The sequence below is a fragment of the Hypomesus transpacificus genome, chromosome 3, assembly GCF_021917145.1.
Source record: "Hypomesus transpacificus isolate Combined female chromosome 3, fHypTra1, whole genome shotgun sequence".
Taxonomy (NCBI): domain Eukaryota; kingdom Metazoa; phylum Chordata; class Actinopteri; order Osmeriformes; family Osmeridae; genus Hypomesus; species Hypomesus transpacificus.
The window spans coordinates 5,493,842-5,518,101 of record NC_061062.1 but is presented as its reverse complement, the minus strand read 5'-3'; the positions used below and the strand labels follow the sequence as shown (position 1 = coordinate 5,518,101).

Genomic DNA, 24,260 nt, shown 5'->3' with positions numbered 1-24,260 from the left:
ACTAATTTTACACACCCATTTTACACTACATGCAATAAATATATAAAATGTATAATCTTTCTACATGTTACTATCAAATTCATATTTTCAATGCCTCTTCAAAGACTTAATTTGGACAACATTGGAACCAGGAGAGAGTACTCTCTCCCCCAGTCAGTTTCAGTCTGTGAGGTCCTGGCATCGTGAGCAAATGGCCATGTCCTCTGAAAACCTCTCGACCTGGATGGTGATGCTGGAGAAACCAAACTCAGACTCCAGGAGTTTTGTTGCCTCCATGAGGACTACCTGTGGATTGGCATCCTCTTCTAGGAAACAAATAAATAAACAAACCATTCGTTTTGTTTTCAAATTGGTTCAAGATTGGTTTTGGTTGAAGACACAGATGATTTCAAATAACTATCACTGCCTTTTTTCATGGTTTGACAGATGATTCCTGTTATATAATGTAGTGGGGGAGTTAGATGGCTGAGCGGTGAGGGAGTCGGGCTTGTAATCTGAAGGTTGCCAGTTCGATTCCCAGCCATGCCAACTGATATTGTGTCCTTGGGCAAGGGACTTCACCCTACTTGCTTCGGGGGGAATGTCCCTGTACTTACTGTAAGTCGCTCTGGATAAGAGCGTCTGCTAAGTGACTAAATGTAAATGTAAATATCCTGTGATTAATGTAATATCAGTATAACGTCAAAACACCCAACGTTATCCTAACTGGAATCATTTCTGAAAAAATGTAGCCATACTTATATTCATCTACAGTATGCTAACACAGATAAATATCCCAGTTACTAGGGGTGTTTCTCATGTCTGTTATCTGTCATGTATGCTCACACACAAACTATCTGATAGAGTCCTCGAAGCCTTAGAGAACTTCTCCTGCCATGGACAGCGGACAGGACAGGAGGAAAGAGCAGAGTGCTGCTTAGTCAGTCCACGGAGTGCAACCCACCAACAGCCAGGTGGACTGACAGCAGAGAATGAGTGGTGGTGAGGGCCCACATGTGGAGGTTGTGTGTTGCCTTGACTCCTCTCAGGGACTGGAGCAGCTCTCTCACAATGTTGAAGTCCACACCTCTGGGGACCCCTGTCAAGTACAGTGGGCATGGCCAGGATCATTGAAGGTGATGACAGTTAAGCCTCTAACAACCTTGAATTCGATTAGTAGGCAGTCAACAGGATTCACAGTTCAAGCAGAATGATGGAACCAGACCTACCTTCCATGAGTATTTTACAGACGTCTTTGAAGATGGTGACGGTGGTTCCCAGAACGAAAAAGGAGAACAAGAAGGTGCAGACAGGATCAGCTATCTTAAACTCAGGCTGTCCAGGACAGGATAGGTAGGGAGGGGGTCAGTAAATACAGGTTAGAACAATAACACTGTTTAAAAAAACAACATGGTCGTCATCAATCCATTGAACTATGTTCTACTATCTGTGGATTCAGGCTGCTGTCCAGTGTTTTCTGGCCCTCTGCCTACCCAGAAGTGAATGGTGATGGCTGCCACAAGTACACCAACACTCTGCAGCAAGTCTCCCACCACATGGATGAAGGCCGCCCTCACACTGGTGTTGCCCTGGCCACCTTGAGGGCTATGTTGAGGAGCGAGCCCGTGGCTGTGAGCGTGGCCGTTCGAGGACGATTGGTGGAGGATCAGGGCCATCCTATGAAACAAATAAAGTCTTCATTTCTCCAGAGATGTATGGGAGAGCTTTTTAACCTGCAACCCCTTGATTTGCAACCACGTACTTTACCACTGAGCTACATGCATCCCCTACTCCCCAACCTTCAACTTCACATGTTGCTCCCACACAATCTTAAGAACAGTAGATGGAAGAGTGTACAACTTAGTCAGAATCTCAGTTCGCTCACAAAATGTTGACACCCACTGCACAGCCAGAAGTGATGAGCATAGCATAGCTGTTGATCTCGTAGTCATCATTGAGGATTCTCTGTACAGCGATGAACACCAGTACCCCAGTGACAGCCCAGATGGAGAACACTGACAGCAGGGCACCCAAGATCTCTGTTTCAAAAGACATGAACATGAAGGTGGTTGTTGTGGTTTTGAAGGATACGTCTGTATCCAAAACCTGTTTTTTGTATCCTATAAGGTGGACTTTTCATCTTATTAACAGCAGTAGGGACTAACCTGAGCGATGCCATCCAAAATTCATGGTTTTGGTGGCTGGTCTGGATGATAGCCACAAGGAGCAGAGGCTAACCATGATGCTGCCAAAGTCTGTGAGGAGATGTGCTGCATCTGTCATTATAGCCAGACTATGGGCTGCATACCCACCTGGACAGCACAAGATGAAATACAAACATATCTGTTTTCACAACAGAAACAGACAACAACAACAAAACTGAGACAATAGTACATTTACATTTAGTCATTTTAGTCAATAGTATGTCTTAAAAGATGACTGGATTCTGACAAACTGACAGTCTTACCAATCACCTCTCCAACCATGAATATTAGGCTGACGGCACAAGTAATCATGAGCTTTCGTTTTGCCACCTGTTTTTCATTTCTTCTTGTCCATGGAATCCTGTCATTGCCGTGGCAGTGAGCAGTAGGTTGCCAAGCATCGACAGTGCTTGGTGTATCTTCAATATCCTCTGTTGAACTTAGGGGGGAAAAGCAACTCGCAAGCATGAGGGCCTTAGAGGGTGCAAAGTGGACAATCTTACTCTATACAAGTTTTACATTTAGTTGTAGGCTATTCCTTATGGGGAACACAGCAGTGTTCCAAATTGACAATATGCCAATTTTTCTGTCAACGAGCTGCACAAAACATCAAAAATGTCGACAGCAACTAGGAGTATAGCCTAATTAACAAATACAAAAAATATTGGTAAAGCAAATCAGTGACTATTTTAAAAGGCATTGAATACTTCATATTTAAATTTAAACACCGAATTCTCATATTAATATATTTCAATGTAAAACAAGTTCAGGTTGCTTAAATTCAAGCCTAAAAAATTCGAGCTTATCAAATTTGAGCCTATCAAATTCGAGCCGAAATGTGTGCACCCTGAATTTCCGAGCCTTCAATTTCAAATCAGATTTTTTTTTTACATGGAAATATATTGATATGTGAATTCCGGGTTGTTTAAAATTCAATATTAAGTATTTAATGCCTTTAAAAATGCTAAACTTGTCACTGATTTGCTTCCACAGTAAAACGCCATACCTTAGCAGTGCCACTGAATACGTTTTGGATTCATCCTCGATTAGATTGTGCCTCTCGGAAGCCATCGGCTTAAAGGTCATGCTAGTTCAAATTAAATGAAACAATAGTCCAACACTGTTAGCAACAGCACAAACTTCTCTCAATTAAATGGAAGAAAAAAATACACTGAAACTGGTTTTAAGCGCTGCTTCGTTCTCTGTGCTTCTTGTCCTCACATGGAAAATTGTCACCTGGAAAGGTACGTGTGATAGGTCTCATGAGGGCCATGTTTCAGAAATAGCCAATAACAGGACGGGTCATTCACTAATAGGCTCCCGGTCTGTCTGGGAACGCTTCTTCATATTTGCATGTCTGCTTACCTCTTGAAACAGTATGCATCATCCCGTTTTAATGATATCACGGAATTGTATTTTACATACAGATACATAAAACATATATTTTACAATACCAAGTGTAGAAAGAAAATAAGAAAATCATGTGACACACGTTATTTGAGATTTTTGGCAAAACCATGTAATGTTTGACGTTGGCAAAAGTTAGATTGAGAAAACAGCAGTGGACATTTCTCATCAAGTTTTTATAACAAGTTAAGTGCATATTTTACCAAAAAGTCAGTCGTTTTAAGTATTATAATATAATTAATATATATGCAAATGACATGCTGGCTTTGTGGTTACACCCTGAGTTTGCTCAAATGTTAATATTACCTGGAAAGTATTCAGAAAGTGAGCTAGCCTGGATATACACAAGCTGCAAGCAGAAAATAATATTTATCTGGATATTGACACTATACATTTATTTGTAATTATTTCACATTTCTCCTTGTAAAGCAATATTTTACTTGCGGTCAATTGCGATTTTTTACATCTCTAAAGTGGAAACACAGCATCATTGGAACTTTAGTGCACACACATTTACAATCTATTCAAAAGGCATGGTTTACTTTCAGTCCCAAACCCACTTATTCACAAGTGTACAATGAAACTACTTTGATACACATTTCCATTCAATGCAAAGATAATCCCCTCGGCGTCAAATTAGATTAGCAACATTAAAAGGATAACACAATCAGAAAGAATGATTCCTGTAAACAAATTCCCTTAAAAAAAGATTCTAATAATACATTCACAACTAATTTCAACCCCATGTGATCTTTGGGACAGACATCATTGCAACTCCTGTCACGGTTAAAAAACACACAAACATGGGAAGAGATAGTAAAGCTGTGGCATGTTGAGGTCCTAGTCTGTGATGTCCATATGGGGCTGGATCACAATAGGCTCATTTTCACCTGCAGAGGGCAACAGAGAACAATATTCATGTGTCATGTTACACAAACAGGACATACTGTATACTAATGTCTTAACTTCCTCCACAGCAACATTAAGGACATTTCATCCACAAGAGTCAGTGACTGTATTACCGTCAAAACCATAACAGCAACCACAAATCAAACACCCCCTGGGCCGCCCATTAGTAAGCAGTTAGAGCTAAAGTGGAAATTGGCATGAGTGACAGCAATAGGCAACAAACAAACGAGTAAACCTTAATGACATGAATTGGGGGTTAATAAGCTGCATAATGAAGAGTATTTGTGGTCGTTTGTAAGTGACACATGGAAAGGAAAGCAGTGGTCTGAGCTGTCTGAGCAGATTCTGGGTTTCACCTGACACAGTGCCCTCATTAGGGCCTGGCTGAATGACTATCACAGTTTCAGGCGACACAGTGGCTTCGCTAGGGCTCGGTTGAGCGACTATAACAGTGTCACCAGCTGAAACAAAAGAAAAGGATCAGAACAATCTGAAAATACATACAGGGGTTGTCCTATTACGCTCCTCCCTCCCTCACACTACTTTTAAGCACGTTGTTTATGTTTTGCGAACATGGACAGATTTCACATCTGTTGACTGTTTGTCACAACATTTCAATATGGCTTATGGCAGGGCATTCACCCAGTCCCACCCCACCACCATTCTCCCACCCCACACTCCCTCCACCCCACACTGACCTCGCTCCTGCTCAGCTCGTATCTGGGCCTCCAGCTCATCTGGATCTATGTTGCCGAAGTCCTCCTCGTTGGGGTTGCCCCGCCCACAGCTGAAGCAGCAGAAGCAGCAGCAGCAGCAGCAACAACAGCCGGTGAAAAAACAGCAGCAATACATCAGGGTCTGAAGATGGATGGATAGATCAAAAAATAGACAGATTGAAAGTTAAGATAGGTAGACAGACAGGCCAACTTGACTTGTCATTAATAGAAAGACTCATATGAATGCCCATCAGTTGCTTAAACAGTGTAAGACACTTAGTATTGTTGGCACATTCCTTACAATAAAAACATATTTTGTAGTCAAAGGTGTTTTGTCGACTTCTATGGTTGATTGTGCGTACCTTAAACCAACATTTGGACATGAGGAAATAGTATTTGACACTCTCGTCTCCAAACTGTTCTGCAATGTTGAGGCCCATGGAGCCATACTCGTCATAGATCTTCCTCTTGGTGTCATCATTGAGGATAGTGTTGGCGTTGTTGATCTCTTTGAACTTCTCGGCAGCCTCTGGGTTATTGGGATTCTTATCAGGGTGATATTTAAGTGCCAGTTTCCTGAAAGAGGCAGACAATTACTTTTTTAACCGGTAGACTTCACCCACCATTAAATACCCAGAAATAAACATGTGATCTGGCTGAGAAGCCTGCTGACAGGGCACCTGTACGCCTTTTTGATCTGCTCTGCTGTTGCGCCTTTTTCCAGCTCCATCAGCATGTATAAACTGACCCCTTCTGTGGACATCCTCCGATGAGGTATACTTCGTTCTGCCATGTTGTTTTTTATTTCTACCAAATTAAGAAAGACCAGAGATTAGAAATTGTAACAACCACTGTCATCGCATGACAAGTATACCGACGTGATGGTGTTTCCATTTCAACTTTACAGGCTTAAGCTAAAATGTCATAACACGTATAGGCCTATTATAAGTCAAGACATTGACTGTATTAGACTACATATAAATATACAGGCGTGCGTACACACACACTCAAGAACTAAAGCCTATCAATCGTACGTACCTTTGTTGTTTCTGTTGACAGATTGTAGCTGTTGAAATGCTCCAATAACACTCCAACTTGATTTCGAAATGGATCAAAAAAGTCCACTAGCATTTCTTACTCGGTTTACGAAGATTGGGTTAGTTCTTCAGAAGGGCATTATCTTAATTATGCAGCCTGCATTTGCTTGCGTTAATCCTTAGCTAAAACGGAATGTCCTTGTTCCAAACTAAAGGACAAACTCAGAAACTACCTCTAAAACAAATGTTCTCAGTGAGTTCAGGAAGTGAAACTTTTGATTGTGACGGCCGATTCCGGCTTCTTGTCATTTTGTCCACTGGTTAGTCTAGCGTGGTTGTAGCCCAGTTTACGCACATAATCCCACCCCAAATACAGTTTACTTCATAGACTATTTAAGCAATATACCCTACGGTAGTCCTGCAATGTGACGTACTTTAATACTATTGCTTCAATTCCTTACATTAGCTACATCAGATGTAAAGGCTATAGCCTATCGTGTTTTAAGCATTGACTGTGAATTTAAAACATTACGAATAACGTTTTTGAACAAGTTGTAATAATTGTATTTGTTCCCGAATTAATATATAAAATAATTACGCAATGTCATGTCTCCCTTCGTGTGCAGTGTAGCTACATGCCCATTGTAGGCTACACGTATGCTGTTGTAAGTGGTTACATTTTTGGTCAAAAAACCACAACTATTCCCCTACGTTTAAAGGAAGGGGGGGTACATTGAACAGTGTACCAAATATGCTGGAAGTACAATTATTTGACTAATGGGTTAAATTACAGTAATAGATGACTAGATATTTAATAACATTGCAAATTAATTAAATCACTTGCATGGCAAACAAGTTACAAAGTGAAGACTTACCTACTCTACCATGATGATTATTGTAAATCAGAGAAAGAGTAAGAAGGAGAAGAGAAGCCAGAGCTGAGGAAAAGCCCTCAGGAGATCAAGAATCTAGAGAACAATGCTTCACAATTCCCTTTATATCCAACCATTATCTGTTGAACAACATCAGATCACATCTTGATCCTTAATTATCAACATATGACTAGCAAAGCAACAGTAAGTTTACACAATGAGGTGTGAAAACCATCCAATAGGGACTCCGTCCATATTTTAGCATATGAGAGATGGGGGCGGGTTGACATCCAGCCTTACACTGTTTAAAGGGTAGGTTGAGGTTGAGGGACATTTGACACTCATTTTTTGAAAACGGCATATCTGTCCCCCCCACTTTTTATTCAGACATTTGTATTTAAACAACCACATTCTCAGTTATTAAACAAAGCTTCCCCCCCACACATTTTAAACAAACCTACACCTGGGGGCTAGGAGTCCAATGTATTTTACATTGATAGAAGGGATACGCCCAGTTAAAAACGACTACAGTCTTTCAACAGGTCCCTACACCATCCTCTCAAAATGAATCACAGGAACCAGAGACTTCAGTCGGGATAGATGGTTGAGACTGAAGGTGTGGTGATGACAACACCTTGATGACAATCTTCCCCATGTTTCTATTGGCTTCCATGTGTCTGTGAGCGTCTGCAATCTGCTCCAGGTCAAAGGTGCTGTCAATAACCGGCCTCAGGGAGGAGGTCTGGTTAGAGAAGGAGGGCAACACCCCTTCTGAGAAAGCCCTCACCAGATCTGCTTTGTACTGGGTTAGAGGTGACAAGACCAGATGGTTAAAAGTGCTGTTGACCGACATGAATAAATCAATGTGACCGTTCTCGCACACACTGTATTATATAGGCTAGTAACATCATACAACATTGTGAATCCATGTTCTAGTGCAGTGGTTCCCAATCCTGGTCCTCGGGACCCCCTGCCCTGCACATTTTAGATGTTTCCCTCCTCAAACACACCTGATTCAAATTAATGGGTCGTTATCAGGCCCATTTATTTGAAACAGGTGTGTTGGAGCAGGGAAATATCTAAAACATGCAGGGCAGGGGGTCCCGAGGACCAGGATTGAGGTAGTGCACTGCTTCACATAAAAAGTCTTAAACAACTTAATACAACTTTGTCAATCCATATTCTCAAACACACAGGCTTATATTATGTAAAACCATAATTCAACATTCATTTTCTGCCGTTTCTTTCCCCTGGCCCCTTTACCTGCAGACTGCGTGAGCGGAGCAGGCTGCAGAGGAGCTGTCCTCGCCTGGACAGCAGCCTGCCCAGAAGCTCTCCCTCCACCGTCTTTCCACCCATGGCGCCAAACAGCACCCATCTCCCATCCAGGGCCAGACAGTCCACATTCCTCTCCCAGCAGCTTCCCCCAACGCAGTCCAAAATAATGTCTGCTCCCCTGCCTATTGTAAAATAAAATCCAATAAATGTATTTATAAGCGTTTATGCTCCAATGGTTTGTGAATGTTCACTTAGAAGTTCACCTGAGAAGAAACAAAAGTTTTTTAAAAAGTGTCACGTCTGAGTGAGATGAAATGGGCTTGTCTCTTATCAACGACCGACCTTTCGTGAAATCGCAGACTTTCTCTGCAAAGTTTTCTTTTCTGTAGTTGAAACCAGCTGCTGCCCCCAGCTCCTTTGCTATCTGCAATTTCTCCGGGCTTCCTGCTGTAACCACGGGGACGGCACCGGCCAATCGGACGAGCTGGATCGCCGCGGTTCCAACGCCACTGGCTCCGGCATGCACCAAAACCACCTCTCCCTCCTTCACCCGGGCTGTGCAATGACGCAAGACAGCTCAGACTCTCCTTCCAGATGTAACAGGATCAAATCTAACTCAACACACTGTTGGTTGAGTCACAGCAGCTGATGTAACAACAGTACCACTCCATACCTACGAGGTGCAGGAGCTGGAAGGCAGTGAGCCAGGCCTCAGGGATCGCAGCGGCCTGGTAGAGAGAGAGGTGGGAGGGGACCGACATGAGCAGCTCTTCTGGCACAGAGACGTACTCTGCATATCCGCCTCCAGACAGGAGGGCCATGACTCGATCACCTGTCCTCCAGGAGCCCTTCACCCCGGCACCTGTGCTGGCCACAGTCCCAGCAACCTCTAGGCCCAGGATCTCACTTTCACCTGGAGGAGCTGGGTACAGTCCTCTCCTCTAAAGACAACGACAACAAATATATTTGTGCAGTCATGACGTCAATAATGACCTACTTATTGCACAAATAATTTGTATTTATTAATTTTTCTTCATAATTTGTATCTCAGTATGAATAATTACCCAGACATTATACAATTAGCCCTAATCACACTACTGCAGTCAGGTTGGTTAAAAAAGTACTTGCAGGCTACCTGCAACAAGTCTGCCCGGTTCAGAGCAGTTGCGTGGATTTTGATAAGAACTTCTCCAGCTCTGGATTGAGGTTTAGTGACCTTCCTCAAAAGCAAACCTTCTGGACCCCCTGGTGCGTCCACACACACCGCCAGCATCATCTGAAGAGGTCGACATCAGTCAGATAATTTACATTGTGGGAATGTAATGCATGTAGGCTACTTATTGGCTACTTGCTTCGTTTTGAGTCCCATTTCCGTAATTCTGTGCCATTGTGGAAACATTGAGCCTTAAAAACGGGAAAACATGCGATGGCGAACGAAACCATTTTCATTAGACAATTTATCCCAACAATGTTGGCTAGCATGGTAATGCCGCATCTCTTGATAATAAACATTGCCTACTGTCCCATGATACGACTTTTCATATCAATGGGTAGGCTACGGTCTTATTTGCTAACTCTAAACCTGAAGCTCGGTTGCACAAAAACATTGAGGACGATTTCGTTACGCTGGAAATAACACAATGTAGGCTATAATGGGGTTTACAAAAGCAGATATTTAAAAAACTTACCAATTGAGAGTCGGTCATATATACTCATACCAAGGGGGAAAACACTGAATCTAACAGATTTCAAGTGTTTCCCCGGCACGTTTAACTGTTCTTACGAACAAATGTTTTAAAGGGATATTTCACCTTAAATTGCACTACTGGCCGAAGGCTGCTTTACTCTACTGTATGCGTCGATTGATATGTTGACGTGAATATCCCCAGTGAATAATACAAATAGTGTCAACCACTTTTTAGATTGTAGAATAATTTAGATGATTGTCAGAATGGCCCATTTTATTGTTGGCAAGGGGGAAACAAATAACACTAGGATTAAAGGAGGGGACAACAAACACAAGCAATTACCAGACTATAAAGCAGTCCTTGAAACTGGACACCTTACAATGCACGTCTTACAAGTACATCAGCAACAAAACGCATGAGTTTTCACACCTCTAAAGCAAAGTAGCTAGAACGTCAGGTAAATGTGTTTGAGATTTGACAAACAGATTTAATAATATCTACAGCAATTAATTGTTTTTCAAATGATACAATCTGGTTATATTCAAAACATAAAGTAGCATGCAGTATAACTTACCTGCCTATTGGCCTATCAACTAGTATTTTTGTTTAGCACCTACTAGATCCGTAATGTGAAGAACATTTCTGCTTAATTTCCTAGACGCAGATGGAAACCATGGAGCCAAACTGTACCAAACTCAGATCCTTCTTCTCTATGGACGTGAGGTTGAAGAATTCAAAAGAGGATCTCTACCTTCAGCATGAGCTGAGCCTTCTGGGCATGAGGCACAGACACACTCTCAGAACGCTTCATCAAGAGAGGGACTCCCTGGTGAGGGCACACAGAAAGCTGCTGCTTCTCAAAGTCTGTGAACCTAAAGCTACCATCAACAAAACCATGAGAGAAATATCAGAAACCAGGAATGGAAGGATGGATTCACAGGATGTTTACAACTCTGATCAACAAAGAATATATTCTAGTAAATCTCTATCCTATGACAGAAGACCTCCACTGCCAAACTCGAGGAGAGCTCAGTCTGGACTCCCAATCCCTGTCAGAAACACCCTACGATCTGCAAAGCACCAGGAAGCTGATTTGTCTATCCTGCAGCTTAAGCAAATAGCTACGATTGACTGCATATCCAACAAGGAGCTGGTCTACCAACAACAATATATTAGAGAAGAGAAGGAGAGGCTAAAACAGTTACAGAAGGACACATTACAACAGAAGATACAGGTGTTTCTGGAAACACTCGATAGGCCCAAACACTGCTAAGCAAATGCAGAAAGAGGAACGATTCTTTCTGTCTCATTGACAGTGACAATTGCTTTTGCCATTCACTAAAGAAATGCGAGGTTCGTGATTTCATACACTGTTTAAATACTTGTGTTTCCTAGTGACCTGTGCTAAGCCAGTAACATAATGCATCTGGTTGAAGAAGGAAATGTGTATCATGTTTCTGATACAGGTTTAACAGATTTATCCTTTATTATAACACAACCGTGTACAATATATTCAGTAAGTTGTCTGATGTGGTCCTTGCCTATACACATTGTGGCATGCAACACTTTTCTGACGTGTTTAAGCAGAATTTTTGAAATAAACAAACTTATGTAACAAACAAACAGATGGGTTGTGATTAAAGGATCATTCCCATTTTTTGCATGGTCTGCAAGGCTGTGTGGACAGGGAACTCCAAGAGAAGGGCACGGTATTTCTCCAGTTGCAGAGAATCAGGCAGCACCTTGTCTGAACACACACAAACACACACTAGTAAGCAATACGTACAATTACAACCTCATACACATACGAAATAGATTCACTTGAAATTGAGGTTGTTACATAATGCAATCCTATCTATATTGTGTGTGGGGCATCCAGGCCTGAATCTTACCTTCAGCCTCTACACTGGCGTGTGTTGGCAGGCACCGTGTCAGGTCTCCATACTCCAGGGAACAGAGCAAAGCCTGAGGAGCATCTTCAGGCACCGTCAACATCAACACTAGTACAGTACACGGTGCGTTGCTCTCCATTACCTCAACAGACTTGTGGAACTTCTAGACAAGGGAAAAACCACATTTAGTGTCCATTCAAACCTTTTACAATAAATCAAAAGTACATACTCTTGCTACTAATTATTAACAGTAGTGGGCAGTGTGACTGAAATATGCTCGGTTCGCGAATGAACAGATCAATATTGCAGGCCCACACAATTGCATAAATCAAATCAAGTTTTATTTGTATAGTCCTTTTATAAAAGCAATGTCACAGAGGGCAACACATATGCCCATGGAACTGCACTTAAACTGACCTAAAACCTTAAGGAAGCAGGTTAAAGAGCACCTTTACGATGTTAAGCTGCTGCTTGCGGCCCACGTAGGCGTTGAGGTGCTGGCTGAGGATGTCCAGGAAAGCCCTTACGTCCGTCTGCAGGTGGCTCTGCTCGGACAGTCTCTCCAGGGGAATGAAGGGGGGAATGTTGTGACGGCAAATCTTCATGGATGCAGAGAGGTCCACATCCAGGTTGTACGTCTCAAGATAGACCCCCTCGTAGGACGTGGCTAGTGACACACACACTCCTTTACCGTTACGAGTCTGTGTGACATCATAGCCACCTGCAAGGACAGCAAAGAGAATGTTTGAAGGTGTTGGTGCTATATGAGGGGAGTATAGATCTGCTTGTAATGATCTGCTTCAATTAGAGCACAATATAGCACTTTCCTAGGCACAAAGTAAACTCTAAACCAGAAAAAGGAACACAGCTGAATCTGACTGGTTGCTAGTCTATACCGATGAGGTGATGAGCTTGAAGCAGATCCTTAAGTTGAGAATGTCGAGCCATCAGCTGCAGAAGTTGAGTGTTTTCAGGGTCATCATCTATCGCTCCATCAAAGGGAGATACTTTGTCCATTCGATCTCTCATCTTAAGAGTCAGGAGCATATGTCAATAAAAAAGCAAAACATTTTGTCATGAGTACATCCCCCAAAAAATAGCTCATGAATTCCTCACCCTGTTTACTTCGATCTTTGTTTTCTGTCTGTCTCTCTGGTTATGCAGTGGCTCTGCCCCTTTATTATGTCTATGGTTGTTCGCCTGCATCTCCAACATATTACAATGATTCAAACCTTCTGTTAATGCACAATGCGTGAATTACCATGTAATAAAACGATTTTGGTTTTTAAATCATTGCATCACAAGCATATATATAGCGAGCTAACGACGTAATCTTAGCAAAAAAGCTAGCTGGCTTACTTTGTTAAGACGCCTTTGTCGTCTGCAACAAGATTGTGACTGTAGGCTACGTATTTGCCAAAGCCAGACAAAAGAGACGGATCACTAGCAGACAAGACACATTCTAATCTGCCAACTAAAAAGTATTGCTCATTTCAATTTGGCGGCAGGACCACCAACCCGGAAGCTAAATCAAAACAAGCTAGTGCCATCTGTTAATCTTATTGGCTGAGACGGATTGCGATGGTGGGAGGCACCGTGAACCAAGTTAAATCGAGAAAATACAAAATGATGCAGTTTACCTTGGGCGATCCTTATAGTCACAGAAAGGTGAGATTTCCTCATTTTCTAATCACCAATTGCTCAGTTTGTGAAACAATGTCATATTTTTTTATCATGCAATATAAAAAAATACGTATACACGTATAAATAATGTGACACCGTTTAGAGGCATAGTTTTAATGGATTATACCGTTTATTCCCCCTCAAACGTGTTAGTGTGAATATCTTAATTCCAAACCTGTGGAACACTGGTTCAGGGTAGCCTACACTATTCACCACTATTCAGGGTAAAGTTCACGACTGCGTTGGCGGTGACCTCAGCATGCTACAAAAGGTTTGTTGTTGTGATCATCAGTCTTCATATGAAATCTTCAATTTGCCAACTTTGACAGTTGTCATATTGCAGATTAATATAGCCTACACACATATTAATCGTGCTTATATGAATATTTTTTTGTGAATGCGTTATCCATTGTGTCAATGCTAACGAGTCGATTTGGTCTTCTGATTAAATCGTATGTGAAAGGTTCTTTGAGTCTGGCGCACGTTGGGTCAGGCTGGGACTGGCACATAGCCTACCTCACTAGGAACATTACTCGGAAAAAAGTATTAGAATGTTGACATTTACGTAGCCTAAGTGATAAGCTTTGTCAGATATAGCCTATTCTTAAATGCTTCACAAAAAGCTAAAATCCCTCCTAAACTTATTTCCGTAATATCATGGTCATCATGAATTGCAATCAACTATAATGTTCTTATAACAGTGTTATCTCGACCCAAGGTCTAATAAGTATTAGTCAAGGGGGGAATGATGTTGAGACTTCCCACCACTACAGTTGGCGTTCGATACACCTCTGCTTAACTTGCTTGTCAACTTCCGTCCTCACCTATGGTATGAACCAGAGCCATAGAAAAAGAGAGTTGCGACACGCTTTGATCTCGCCGACACGTGATCACGTGGTTCATGTAGCTCGCTGTAGTTCCAAAAAGCCCCACTGCTGTCAACTTTTTTGAATGGTTTTCAATGGAGCTGGCCAACGGAAGTCGCTTTTTCAGGCAAATTACGAATGAAACAGGCTCAGTTGAAGAAATCCGATATTCTGGCTATCTTCAGCTGACTCTTATCTACATTAGGCAGTCCTCGCTGACGTTTTTGGTGAACAATGGAGTGAACTACAACATGTGTGAACACTCACTGCCAGTGAAACGCAGGAAAAAAGCTAGAGCTTTTTTGTCACGTGGTTCCGGTAGCTCGCTGTAGTTAAATGAAAACCCACTGCTGTCAACGTGTTTGAATGGTTTTCGGCGGGACCGACAGCAGCACCATCTCGATTCACGCATATTTTCGGTATATTAACACAATATCAATTGGTTACTGGTGTGTTGTATCATGTATGTATGCTACTTTATTAACATGTATGTATAACATTAACTTATAATGCATAACGCAATATTGTGAAGCAGAGCTGGAAATGGCTATGCTAGCCTACATTGTTCCACTTAACGTTTAACCTTCGACTGTTGAAGTAAATGGGATTTGTTCAACTTTTTTTTTCTTCATCAGCCCACTTACAATTTACCACATTAACAACACGTTTGTACTTGATGCAAGTTGAATCTAACCATGATCACCGGCAACTGTTCAATAGAAAAAAATTGAACAGAATATACAAGGCAACCAACTGCAATTCAATAAAACATTTTATTGTACAATATGTCCAGTGTTCTTCCACTCCTTTTGTTTGTAGTGAGCAGGTGATCTTAATGTCTGCTTTTCACAAAACTTAGACCGCAGTAGTAGATGCATCTAGTTGAGCTAACTAACTAGCTAGCTATTGAGTGGACCTGAAATTCCTGCCGAGCGTTGCTGGACGATAGGGGACCCAAGGCTTTAATCTGCAATTCATTGTTGCTAGCTATAATCAGATGTACTATAGGCTAATAAAAGCAGATTCTGTAAACTGTGTATGCCAAAGAACACCAATAACTTGAACTAATTTGACAGACTATAAACCAACGAACTTCTGGTTGATACACATGCTCTTTAGCTAGCTACAGTAAAAGTGTTGCATAGCTCTACTATAGTCTAGCGCAAACTGTATTTAGAATCTAACAAGCTATAATCTAACAAGCCATAATCTTACAATACATTTTCTCTACAGCTGGCTATATGAAATACTACTAATAACAATTGATATGTGGTGGTTGAAATATGAAAAAATGCAGGATTTTCATCAATTTACCAGCTCACTTGCTTCGGACCCCATAAGCCATATATGGCTCTAACAGCTCTAACTGCATTTAGAATCTAACAAGCTATAATCTTACGAAAATGTTTATCTTAAGTTGGCCATATGAAATACTACTCATAACAATTGATATGTGGTGGTTGAAATATGAAAAAATGCATGATTTTCATCAATTTACCAGCTAACTTACTTCGTAGACACTGAAAATGAATGGGGTTCAACGGTGGAAAATACAATGTTTGGAACTATAGGTTGCATGAGACACGCTTAACTTCCGCATTCCTCGATAACAATGGGAGTCTATGGAAGTGTCGCAACTCTCTTTTTCTATGGCTCTGGTATGAACCATGCATTTTTTCATATTTCAACCACCACATATCAATTGTTATGAGTAGTATTTCATATGGCCAACTTAAGATAAACATTTTCGTAAGATTATAGCTTGTTAGATTCTAAATGCAGTTAGAGCTGTTAGAGCCATATATGGCTTATGGGGTCCGAAGCAAGTGAGCTGGTAAATTGATGAAAATCCTGCATTTTTTCATATTTCAACCACCACATATCAATTGTTATTAGTAGTATTTCATATAGCCAGCTGTAGAGAAAATGTATTGTAAGATTATGGCTTGTTAGATTATAGTTTGTTAGATTCTAAATGCAGTTTGCTCTAGACTATAGTAGAGCTATGCAACACTTTTACTGTAGCTAGCTAAAGAGCATGTGGCCAGCTCCATTGAAAACCATTCAAAAAAGTTGAACAGTGGGGCTTTTTGGAACTACAGCGAGCTACATAACCCACGTGATCACGTGTCGGCGAGATCAAAGCGTGTCGCAACTCGTTTTCTATGGCTCTGGTATGAACCCACAGGAACAACAACAGAGGTCAGAGGTAGCTACTTGTTTTGGGCGACGACTACAACTACCCACGGTAAAGTAACTTCAATTCGTGTCTACGTCGGCAAAACAGCAGAGAACGTCCCCATTCCTTACGCAGAAGGCATCTTTATAGTCGAACAGTTTATGCCTCAATACACGTGGGTGCCTGTGTGCGAGATCGACATGCGCAGATAAACTCATTGATGGAAATCCGACTGTCTAGTTTTTGGAATGTGCTTGTTTAGCTCGAATAATCTGAAGAGAAAAAATCCCAGAAAAGTTTACAATTGACATCTGACTGTGTAATTCGAATATAACCACTAATTAAAATACGCATATTAAGGGTTTTAACAGGTCTAATCCAGTAGTCATTTGCATGTCAACCCAGTTCAACTATTTCAATGTTACCACATTATAGCCATAATGGACAAATGTAAGGGTTGCAAACTCGGGAAGAAAAACTTGGTCTGAGTGTCATTTTCTCCTGCAGATGCAGTCAAGGTTAGGTCTGTCAATAATCTGTCTAGACTCTACATGCAGTTTTAATCAGCATGTTTTCCCATATCTGTGTTGTTCAAGGCTTGATCTCCTCACTCATGGTTGTGGCCAAGGGCTCTCCTCGCACCGCTAAGCTGCTTCAACAGAAGGCTCCTCTACTCTGTGCAGACTTTACTCAGACTGAAGCTAAATGGATACCCTGGCACAGAAGCACTTCGCTACGGTCGATTACGTCATATTTGCCCTCTTGCTGGCGGCCTCCATGGCGATAGGAGTGTACTATGCTCTGTCCGGGGGCCGCCAGCGGACGACGCAGGAGTTTCTGCTGGCTGACCGGAGCATGAGCTGCCTGCCTCTGTCCCTGTCTCTCATCGCATCCTTCCAGTCAGCCGTGGCCATCATAGGTGTGCCGGCAGAGATCTACACCCACGGCACGCAGTACTGGTTCATCGGCGTGGCCTACGTCCTGGGTCTCATCATCCCAGCGCATGTCTTCATTCCAGTGTTCTACAGGCTGCATCTGTCCAGCGCCTACCAGGTGTGCATACATCAGAGACGTTGGACAGAAAGCAGCTGTTTATAGAGTAAGACATAGACAGTGTCTGTTTTCATTGAGTTGCTAAAGCTGATTCATTTTATAGATCAAATTATTTGGAAAAGTATTATTATTAGGGTTCCTCCGGTAGAAGGAAACCTATTGTTTTTGTTAGTATTCCTATAATTATTATATTTCTCTGTTAAATGGCTCAATAGCTCAAAAAGTCCTCAACCCGATTTCTTCAAATTTGGCCCAATGATACAACAGGTCAGTCACTACTCCCAGACGGCTAGTGGCCCACACACTCCCATAGGTGGCGCTATAAGCCACACCCAAAGGCTACGTGATTTCCCCAGCGCCTCATTACTCTAAAATGCCTGTAAATTGGTAGACATGCCTCATTTCTCATGGGGAACAAAAAAGCCTCAAAGACCCATATCGTTTAGACTTATTCATTTTCTTGTACTGTCCAAATTTGGTACAACCTTCAAAACCCTTCTTTTGAACCATAGATCCAATCGACTTGAAATTTGTTACAGATGTGTAGAATACATGTCTTTATATAGGGTGACATGGAATAAGAAATGCTAAACAAAATGGCTGAAAGGGGTGTATTTATGTAAATGGCCACATTGCTTCAATATCTTTGTGTCAATAAATCAAATATAATTTTGATTTAATCTTGTTGTCCAACTCTCGATCTTCAAAAGTGTACATGTTTATAATATTTTGCCATTTTGCAGAGGAACCTGCATCGCTGCTTGCAGCTATATTTATGATTATTTTCTTTTCAGTACCTTGAAATGCGGTTCTCCAAAGCGGTGCGCATATGTGGAACGGTCACCTTCATCTTTCAGATGGTGAGTTCTTTACCTGGCTCAAATACAAAGTTATGGTTGAGATAAGCAGTAGGGTTGTAAATATCATTAAATTATCTTGATGTACACACCTGGGGATGAATAAAGTTATAGTATCGATCTAATCTATGTGTTCATCTCTCTGGCCTGGGTTGTATTAACAGGTTGTCTACATGGGTGTTTGTGTGTATACTCCTGCCTTTGCACTCAATGCTGGTAAGTCCATCAGACAGTAGTGGTATTTTCAGTCCTCACACATTATGGCAGTTGTGTACGGATATGTTACTGTGTGTGTTTGATTCAACTCTGTTTCCTGCTGTATCAGTTACTGGATTTGAGTTATGGGGAACAGTATTGGCCACCGGGCTGGTATGCTCACTCTACACAGCACTGGTGAGAAGATTGCAGACAGTTACATGATCAACACTGAGATCATTATAGTTAATCCCAGAACATCTAACGCTGTGCTCCTGTGGACGCACGTCTGCTTTGTTTGGACTACCTGCTGCCAGGGCGGGCTGAAGGCGGTCATCTGGACAGACGTGTTCCAGACCGTGGTGATGTTCGCAGGACAGCTGGCGGTCATTGTGGTGGGCATCCAGAAGACAGGGGGACCGGCGGAGGTGTGGAGGAGAGCCGTGGAGGGGAACCGCATTGCCGGCTTGGAGTGAGTGGACTGACTGTATACAAGCGCGCACACACGCACGCTCATGATATTAGACAGGTGTTGGTATTTTGGTCCACAAGTAGGTCATGGTCATTTGTTAGTTTTTTTATATCACTCATTGATATTGACATTGGTACATAAACCTACATCTATGACACTAAACTGCCCTAACTGACCTCCCTTCTTTAAATCCTCTCATCTATAACATATCTTATCAACTCTATACTTTTGATGGAAATCCTTTGGAAGTTTCAGTCCAAATAAGTTTTGTTTCCTGGCCGTGTTCAGCCTGAACCCTGACCCAACAGAGAGACACACCTTCTGGACTCTGGGGGTGGGCGGCGTGTTCCTGATGCTGTCCCTGTACGGGGTGAACCAGGCTCAGGTCCAGAGGTACCTCAGCTCTCGAACTGAGAGGGTCGCAGTCATGTAAGAATCTCCCATCATGCCTTTGTAATAATTGATGTCTGTGACTCAATGGTTATTGTTATTTAGAAATGATTTGGAATGTACGATGTGTAATCAATGAATTATGCTTTGCATAGTCAATTTCATCAATACTTTATTTCATCAGTCAATTAAAATAATCACTAATGTCTTATGATAATAGAGGTAACTTGAATTTATGTTAATATAAATTGGTTCTATTCTGGGTCCTGTGTGTGTGTGTGTGTATGGCAGGTCCTGCTACATGGTGTTCCCCTCCCTGCAGGTTGCTTTAGCGCTGAGCTGTGTGATGGGCCTGGTCATGTTTGCTCAATACTGTGGTGAGGACTTCTCCGACAGGATAGGCACCTCCTCTAAAGATGCGGTCAGTACATCATGAGAGGCTCTACTGTGCAGGGATGGGTCAGGGGCAATGAAGATATAGGACAAAAAAGAAAGGCTGTTAACAGAAACGGTATCGTTTATTTATATGTTCCCAAAACAAATGTGTACTCTACTTTCCTGGTGCATCTTGGCCCCCTACCCTGTGTGTCTTCTCCCCTTTCATCAGTTCAGTCTCCCCGTCACAGTCTGTGACGGAAAGTGGCTGAAGCTGCCACACCTGCTGTCGGCCTGGTGGGGGCAGCTGGGAATTAGAGTTCTGGGTGACCAAGTGACCCTTATGACTTGTAGGTTCCTTCTGCCCCCACTAGATGGATACATGGTGACTGCTCGTTGTCCCCCTGTCCACAATGAGTTCACAAGTGTCTGAAACTAACTGGGTGATACTAATGTGTGTTCGGTTGAGCCTGTGACCTCCTTGATCTGCAGGCAAATGCTCCACCACTGAGCTAAACCCACCTGAGCTGGCCCTGGTGCTAGTGTAACCTATATCTGGCAGCCATAGTGTTAATGTTGTGCTAACCCAGTGGAATGTTGTTGTCCTCAGATGGTGTTGTACTTTGTCATGGACATGCTCCAAGGTCTGCCTGGGTTGCCTGGACTCTTCGTGGCCTGTTTGTTCAGCGCTGCGCTTAGGTATGTTCTCCAACACTCTCCCCCTGTTGCCTGACTAGGACTGGTCATTGTACAAGGTCATTATTGTACTAAAGTTGCTGTCTGCCCAGAGAGAATTAGCACGGACTTTAGGCACATCACTCAAGCACAAGCCACTTATTTAAACTGTTTTACTTGTGTTCATTGTGTTCTGTTTTTCATACTTTTCATACTTGTATTTCAATGTTGAAGGAGCTGCAAATAATTAATCCTGTGTTCTCTGCATTTGATAAAACATTTGATTTGATCTGATCAAATGGAAGGTTCGGTGATGCTTTTTGTTCTATGTAATTGTTGGAATGTTAAAGGACTAAAGACGCACTTGTTCCGGGAGTGCAATGGCACTTAAGAAAGATTTGTTGGTCCAGATGTTTATTTCCTCCGGGAACACTCGGACACTTATTGAGGGACTCGCTGCACTTGTTGGTTAGTTGTAACTGATTTAACCTCTTGTACTGGCCGTGAATTATATTATTGTTACTTGCTTCCTCCAGGTACACTCTAGCACTTTCAAGGATCATGTTGTTTAATTGAAATGTGTTTAACTACATGCTCTTCTGGTTCCACCCATTGGCACTTATTTGCTTTTCACAGTGTATGCTTCATGCTCTGGCTACCCGCAATGTTTTTATCATTGACCGATGCACTTTTTGTAAAGCTCTCTCTTGTACGTCGCTGTGGATAAAAGCGTCTGCTAAATGATAGTTAGTGATGAGGATTCTTATTCCATAGCTCTATCTCCTCTGCCTTCAACTCCCTGGCAACTGTAACCATGGAGGACCTCATCAAGCCCCACTTCCCCTCCATGACTGAAGCCAGAGCCACGCTGCTCTCCAAGGCCCTGGGTCGGTTCCCTTGGAAACACTACTAAAACATGTCAGATGTCCAAAAGATTTGTTCAAATGACGATTGTTATCATTTTCTTCTCTCTTCAGCCTTGGTTTATGGGCTGGTGTGTCTAGCCATGGCCTATGTTACCCATTTGATGGGGGATTCAGTATTACAGGTGAACATGTGTTTAAAGGAAGAACATTAAACTCATCACGGCAGATGTACTATAGCAAGTTCTGCTGTTTTCCATGACAGTGTATTTGTTTCACTTTCAGGTGGCTTTGAAAGTCTTCGGCATAGTAGGCGGCCCTCTTCTAGGCCTCTTCTGTCTGGGGATGTTCTTCCCAGGGGCCAATACTACTGTGAGTGCTGTCCTGTACGTGAGTGCTGTCCTGTATGTGAGTGCTGTCCTGTGTGTCAGTGCTGTCCTGTGTGTCAGTGCTGTCCTGTGTGTCAGTGCTGTCCTGTGTGTCAGTGCTGTCCTGTATGTGAGTGCTGTCCTGTATGTGAGTGCTGTCCTGTGTGTGAGTGCTGTCCTGTGTGTCAGTGCTGTCCTGTATGTCAGTGTGATCTTAAAGATCCCTGATGGATGAATTTGTTGTGCGGCCAGACATTAAACACACAACACAGAACAATGACTCCTATGTTGGGGATAGGTAAAGTTCAGTGTTATAGCTTTTGACTGAAAATCAATAGGGTTGTAAGTTCCGATCACCCCTGCATGTTACTTTGGATAACTGTGTTTGTTCATGAATACATTATTTTACATTAAAATGACATTGTTCATTCATTAAACCAACAATAGAAAGACAATACTTCTGGTATTAAACCTCTTCCGTCCTCCAGGGTGCGCTCACAGGGCTGGGGGCGGGGCTGGTCATGGCCTTCTGGGTGGGCATCGGGAGCATCGTGACCCGGACACCAGGTTCCCGAGCCCCGTCGAGCCACAACTGCTCCGGCTCTCTGCCACGGAACATCACAGCTGCAATGGGGCTCACGCTCCTCACCTCCTCTGAGGGCTCCAGGTGGGACACACACAGACCTCCACCAGCCAGGAGAAATCGTTTGGCCCATTTGGCCTGTTGTTTTTCCTTTGTTAAAGTCTCATCTCAAAACCTTGTTTTTTGCTGAATATTTTGCTGCACTGTTGTAGTCTGGAAATCCATCATTGCATTGCCAATAACTGTTCATTTGGATATGAGAATTAACACGAAATATGTTTAATTTTTCTTCAGCCGACCAGTGGGGCTTCTCAGGTTCTATCAGCTGTCGTACATGTGGTACAGTGCCTTCAGCTGCTTCACTGTGATTCTCACTGGCTTGGCTGTCAGCTTCCTGACTGGTAGGTCATTCTAATCTCTCTGGGATAGACACTTCAACATGTTCCCAAGAGATACACATGTCAGTAGTCTTTATCCAGAAGTCATCATCTGTCTTTGTTGTGTTGGTGACTCTCAAGGTCCTATGAAAGAGGAGGAGGTGACCCCAGGAACCATCTACCCTCTGATGACCAACCTGCTGTTCTTCCTGCCAGAGAAGCTCCGAGTGAAGCTGTGTCGTCTCGCTCCCAGGGAGGTCAGGGTGAGTAGAAAGGTGGCCTCCAAGAGAACGTTTAACAGACATGAGGTTTACAGATATTATGGCTGCCAAAACCAAAGTTCCTGTGCTTATACTTACATGTGAGACAACAGATACAAATAACAGGCACAAAAAAAAGGCTATCTAATGGACCTTGAGCAAACCACCCACGTGTGTGTTGTGTTCCGACAGGCGTCTTCTCCGCAGTGCCAACTTTCAACTCTCAAGGACAGCAACGGGCAGGCCCTCTGGAGGGAGGAGGGCTCGGAGCTGGGCAAGACAGACAGTTTTTTACCATGTCAAACACAGATCCTGGAGCACGAAACGGCATTGTGAAAAACACTCGCCTTACCAAGCTGAGAAAGGTGTGAGATGAGAGAGGAGGGATTATTTATAATAGAAAGTATTACGGTTTGATATTGATGTAAAAGTTAACTGGAAATTCACGTTGCACTAACCCACAGCATTTTACAAGACCAAAGAGAAAGGAAATGCTGTGGTGGTTTGGGATGAAAGAGTTTGGTATGAAAGCAAAGCTTGTTCTTGGATGTCGTGTTTACCTGTGGTTTAGTTCCCGTAAGATTCCGCGGTAACTAAATAATTCGATCACAACCAAAAAAAAAAGTTTGACTTGTATTTAGCCTACTGTTATGAGCCATTAACATTCAAATTCTTCCATTAACTTACAATGAGGCATAGCATGGCTACATGATGATTGCTGATATTGCTGCTACTGTTTACTGCGGATTACATATTGTCAGTCGCCTGTCAGTCACAGTGCGTGGTTGGAACTCTGTGCCTCGTAAAACTAAAGAATAGGGGGGGGGGGGGATGTGGAATTACATATGTTATGTTAAACTCAAAAAACATGCCGATTTAAAATACTATTGTACAGATCTGACAAGTATCGCACTTCTCAGTCCCACTTCTCATTCCCACTTTGTAGTATGTACACGATCATCAATTCAATCACAAGATCTAAGTTTTATAAAAGGATGCTCATTTTAAAACAATGCCCATTTGTACCGTACAAAAAATAAAGGACCATTTCATGGTATCCTAAGTCTTCTTCTTTATTTCCA

At 42.4% G+C, this 24,260-nt stretch overlaps 5 protein-coding genes across 11 annotated transcripts; 1 reads left to right on the top strand and 4 right to left on the bottom strand.

Moving 5' to 3' along the window:
- Positions 1 to 65: 65 nt before the first annotated feature.
- Positions 66 to 3,646, bottom strand: LOC124485930 (zinc transporter 2-like). Its single transcript, XM_047047832.1, has 7 exons — positions 2,447 to 3,646; positions 2,145 to 2,291; positions 1,865 to 2,018; positions 1,473 to 1,656; positions 1,209 to 1,314; positions 944 to 1,078; positions 66 to 305 (listed from the first exon to the last, which is right to left on the bottom strand). Exons 1-7 carry the CDS (start codon positions 2,649 to 2,651, stop codon positions 160 to 162), a joined length of 1,077 nt encoding a protein of 358 aa, XP_046903788.1. The 5' UTR covers positions 2,652 to 3,646; the 3' UTR covers positions 66 to 159.
- A 322-nt stretch (positions 3,647 to 3,968) lies between these two features.
- On the bottom strand, positions 3,969 to 6,645 carry dnajc5gb (DnaJ (Hsp40) homolog, subfamily C, member 5 gamma b). The gene is made up of 6 exons (XM_047047809.1): positions 6,254 to 6,645; positions 5,896 to 6,022; positions 5,578 to 5,791; positions 5,198 to 5,357; positions 4,856 to 4,960; positions 3,969 to 4,480 (listed from the first exon to the last, which is right to left on the bottom strand). The coding sequence occupies exons 2-6, from the start codon at positions 6,006 to 6,008 to the stop codon at positions 4,431 to 4,433; spliced, it is 642 nt and encodes a 213-aa protein (XP_046903765.1). The 5' UTR covers positions 6,009 to 6,022; positions 6,254 to 6,645; the 3' UTR covers positions 3,969 to 4,430.
- On the bottom strand, positions 6,254 to 10,762 carry tp53i3 (tumor protein p53 inducible protein 3). Of its 3 annotated transcripts, XM_047047729.1 has the most exons (7): positions 10,091 to 10,469; positions 9,755 to 9,806; positions 9,538 to 9,678; positions 9,076 to 9,343; positions 8,745 to 8,957; positions 8,388 to 8,584; positions 6,254 to 7,926 (listed from the first exon to the last, which is right to left on the bottom strand). In XM_047047729.1, the coding sequence occupies exons 2-7, from the start codon at positions 9,788 to 9,790 to the stop codon at positions 7,684 to 7,686; spliced, it is 1,098 nt and encodes a 365-aa protein (XP_046903685.1). In that variant the 5' UTR covers positions 9,791 to 9,806; positions 10,091 to 10,469; the 3' UTR covers positions 6,254 to 7,683. The 3 variants fall into 3 exon arrangements, with proteins under 3 accessions (XP_046903685.1, XP_046903703.1, XP_046903692.1); XM_047047747.1 differs by lacking the exons at positions 9,755 to 9,806; positions 10,091 to 10,469 and adding an exon at positions 10,665 to 10,762; XM_047047736.1 differs by lacking the exon at positions 9,755 to 9,806 and having other exon boundaries at positions 10,091 to 10,468.
- Positions 10,763 to 11,553: 791 nt separating this feature from the next.
- cenpo (centromere protein O) lies at positions 11,554 to 13,521 on the bottom strand. Of its 2 annotated transcripts, XM_047047788.1 has the most exons (6): positions 13,342 to 13,521; positions 13,099 to 13,191; positions 12,879 to 13,011; positions 12,432 to 12,703; positions 11,983 to 12,145; positions 11,554 to 11,837 (listed from the first exon to the last, which is right to left on the bottom strand). In XM_047047788.1, the coding sequence occupies exons 2-6, from the start codon at positions 13,186 to 13,188 to the stop codon at positions 11,728 to 11,730; spliced, it is 768 nt and encodes a 255-aa protein (XP_046903744.1). In that variant the 5' UTR covers positions 13,189 to 13,191; positions 13,342 to 13,521; the 3' UTR covers positions 11,554 to 11,727. The 2 variants fall into 2 exon arrangements, with proteins under 2 accessions (XP_046903744.1, XP_046903752.1); XM_047047796.1 differs by lacking the exon at positions 13,099 to 13,191.
- A 33-nt stretch (positions 13,522 to 13,554) lies between these two features.
- slc5a6b (solute carrier family 5 member 6) lies at positions 13,555 to 24,206 on the top strand. Of its 4 annotated transcripts, XM_047047698.1 has the most exons (17): positions 13,555 to 13,650; positions 13,819 to 13,936; positions 17,307 to 17,763; positions 18,558 to 18,623; positions 18,785 to 18,836; positions 18,946 to 19,013; positions 19,133 to 19,287; positions 19,576 to 19,716; positions 19,969 to 20,098; positions 20,663 to 20,751; positions 21,502 to 21,614; positions 21,705 to 21,775; positions 21,876 to 21,962; positions 22,447 to 22,625; positions 22,836 to 22,942; positions 23,060 to 23,181; positions 23,371 to 24,206. In XM_047047698.1, the coding sequence occupies exons 3-17, from the start codon at positions 17,416 to 17,418 to the stop codon at positions 23,512 to 23,514; spliced, it is 1,872 nt and encodes a 623-aa protein (XP_046903654.1). In that variant the 5' UTR covers positions 13,555 to 13,650; positions 13,819 to 13,936; positions 17,307 to 17,415; the 3' UTR covers positions 23,515 to 24,206. The 4 variants fall into 4 exon arrangements, with proteins under 4 accessions (XP_046903654.1, XP_046903639.1, XP_046903648.1 ...); XM_047047683.1 differs by lacking the exon at positions 13,819 to 13,936; XM_047047692.1 differs by lacking the exons at positions 13,555 to 13,650; positions 13,819 to 13,936 and adding an exon at positions 16,684 to 16,779.
- The last annotated feature ends 54 nt before the right edge of the window (positions 24,207 to 24,260 follow it).